The 1,857-nt window shown below is 50.3% G+C and overlaps 1 protein-coding gene across 1 annotated transcript in view; it reads right to left on the reverse strand.

The window, feature by feature from the left end:
• Nucleotides 1-616: 616 nt before the first annotated feature.
• Nucleotides 617-1,857, reverse strand: part of LOC106806798 (limulus clotting factor C-like) — an 11,051-nt gene continuing 9,810 nt past the window's right edge. The window contains exon 9 of the mRNA XM_014808879.1: nucleotides 617-1,725. Coding sequence (XP_014664365.1) covers nucleotides 1,492-1,725 — 234 coding nt within the window. The 3' untranslated portion in view covers nucleotides 617-1,491. The remainder of the gene's footprint in view (nucleotides 1,726-1,857) is intronic.

Here is a 1,857-nt window from a genome sequence, read left to right on the forward strand (position 1 = left end):
GATGCCATTATTCGGTCCCTCTTCATCTTCGTCGTTATCAATCGTTGTTTATTTCGGGTTTCCGCAATCGATCATCGCACGTGTTTGTTGTTGCAGGTGTTCCTGGGAGCTGGTATTACAGCTCTAGCCTTCTACACGCAGTACACGATCACGAGTTCTGTGAGGCACCGTGACACGCCTTACTGGGCAGGAATACCGGTAAGAAGAAACGCACGATATAATTACGGAAGATAAGAAGCATCTCCGTTATAATTACGGCTAATTAACCGCCTAATTAACGGGCTAATTAACGTGCCGTAGTCGGATATTCGATTTCGTCGTTTCTGTGCTTGAGGCCCCGCGCAGGAGGTTCTACATCTCTAGGCTCCTCCTCACAGGATCCTCCCATTACAGCATCCTCTCCTAGTGTGTATGTATGAATGTATGTACGTGTGTATGTATGTATGTATGTACGTATGTATGTGATTAATGGTGATTTGATAACTGGCATTCGAACCGCGTGCTTCGCACAAGCTCAAATAGAGCATCCATCTATTTTGTGATTTTATCCATTTTTTGTAAATTCTTTCTGCAGGTCAGAAATAAACGAATCTTTCTGTTAAGAAACAAGAAAATGTTAGCATTGCAAATCCTGTGTTCTCTATATTTCATCACCGGCATTGATTTACACGTAAAGTTTATCGGAACATTATTGATGACACACACTAGTAGTGTGTGTCATAAGTAGACACACATTCCAGCATTTCCCTCCATATCAACAGAACGTATACACTAAGATAGGGAGGTGGCATGTTGCATCGTCCCTTCTCCACAATTCTTCGCGCAAGCAGGCCATCAATAAGGGTAGCGTGAGCTGGATCTATTAGCTGGTAATGCTGGATAGACTAGGTTACACACGCTATGAGATTACGACAAGCTTCTTATTAAGTGTAATGTGTCGAGGCAGTGGGAGGGGTCAGTGATTCTGAGTGGGACCTCACACACACGCACACGTACACACATACACACAAACACTAGCTGTCCAGCCTTTCTTCTCGGCCGTTGGCTTAGTTCACCGGTCGGCACTTTTCGCTGGATTGACGATTGATCGCCGATGGAGTTATCATGACGTGCTTAACTCTTCTGCGCCCCACATGATGGCGCCACTGTCTATATTAGAGCGGCCACGTAGTTCTAACACGTCCGCACTGTTCGGCGTCAGTGTCTGTCTTTGAGCATCTCTATGGTAACAGCTAGACTGCGCCCGCCGTCGCTGGTGCAATAGTAGAGCCACTGTTCCAGCGTTCTGTCTAGTCTACAACCAGGCGCCGCCTCAACCACGTCGACATGAAGACACGTATCGACACGCCTATCGCACGATCGAACAAGAACCGCTGCGTCGTCCGGTGCAGTCTGCGCCTGCACGATGGCGCCACCGTCACAGCAGCTCCTCACTCTCGACTCCGCCCCGCAGCGGGCGGACGCGGGGGAGAGCTCATACCGCAGCGCCCCCTACAGGTACTCTGCGATCCAGTCGACGAATCTCTCGACGCGCGTGTATCCGCCGTAGTGAGAGGGTATCGCGCAGCCCTTGGGGCTTCCCCAGCTAACGATCCCCTCCAGCACCCAGTGATGGGAGGCACCTGAGCCAACGCTGAACACCATGGGGCCGCCACTGTCGCCGTTACACGAGTCGGACATCTCCGTGCCGTAGCCGGCACAAAACATGTAGTCCGTCACCGGCACCTGCAGTAGGAGCAAAGGGTTGAGGGGGTCGTGTAGAGAAATGTTCAGCTTCATAGCAATATGGGCAGTAGGTTAGGAGAGAGAGAGAGAGAGAGAGAGAGAGAGAGAGAGAGAGAGAGAGAGAGAGAGAGA

Source organism: Priapulus caudatus, unplaced genomic scaffold (assembly GCF_000485595.1).
Source record: "Priapulus caudatus unplaced genomic scaffold, Priapulus_caudatus-5.0.1 Scaffold180, whole genome shotgun sequence".
In the NCBI taxonomy this organism is placed as follows: Eukaryota; Metazoa; Priapulida; class Priapulimorpha; order Priapulimorphida; family Priapulidae; genus Priapulus; species Priapulus caudatus.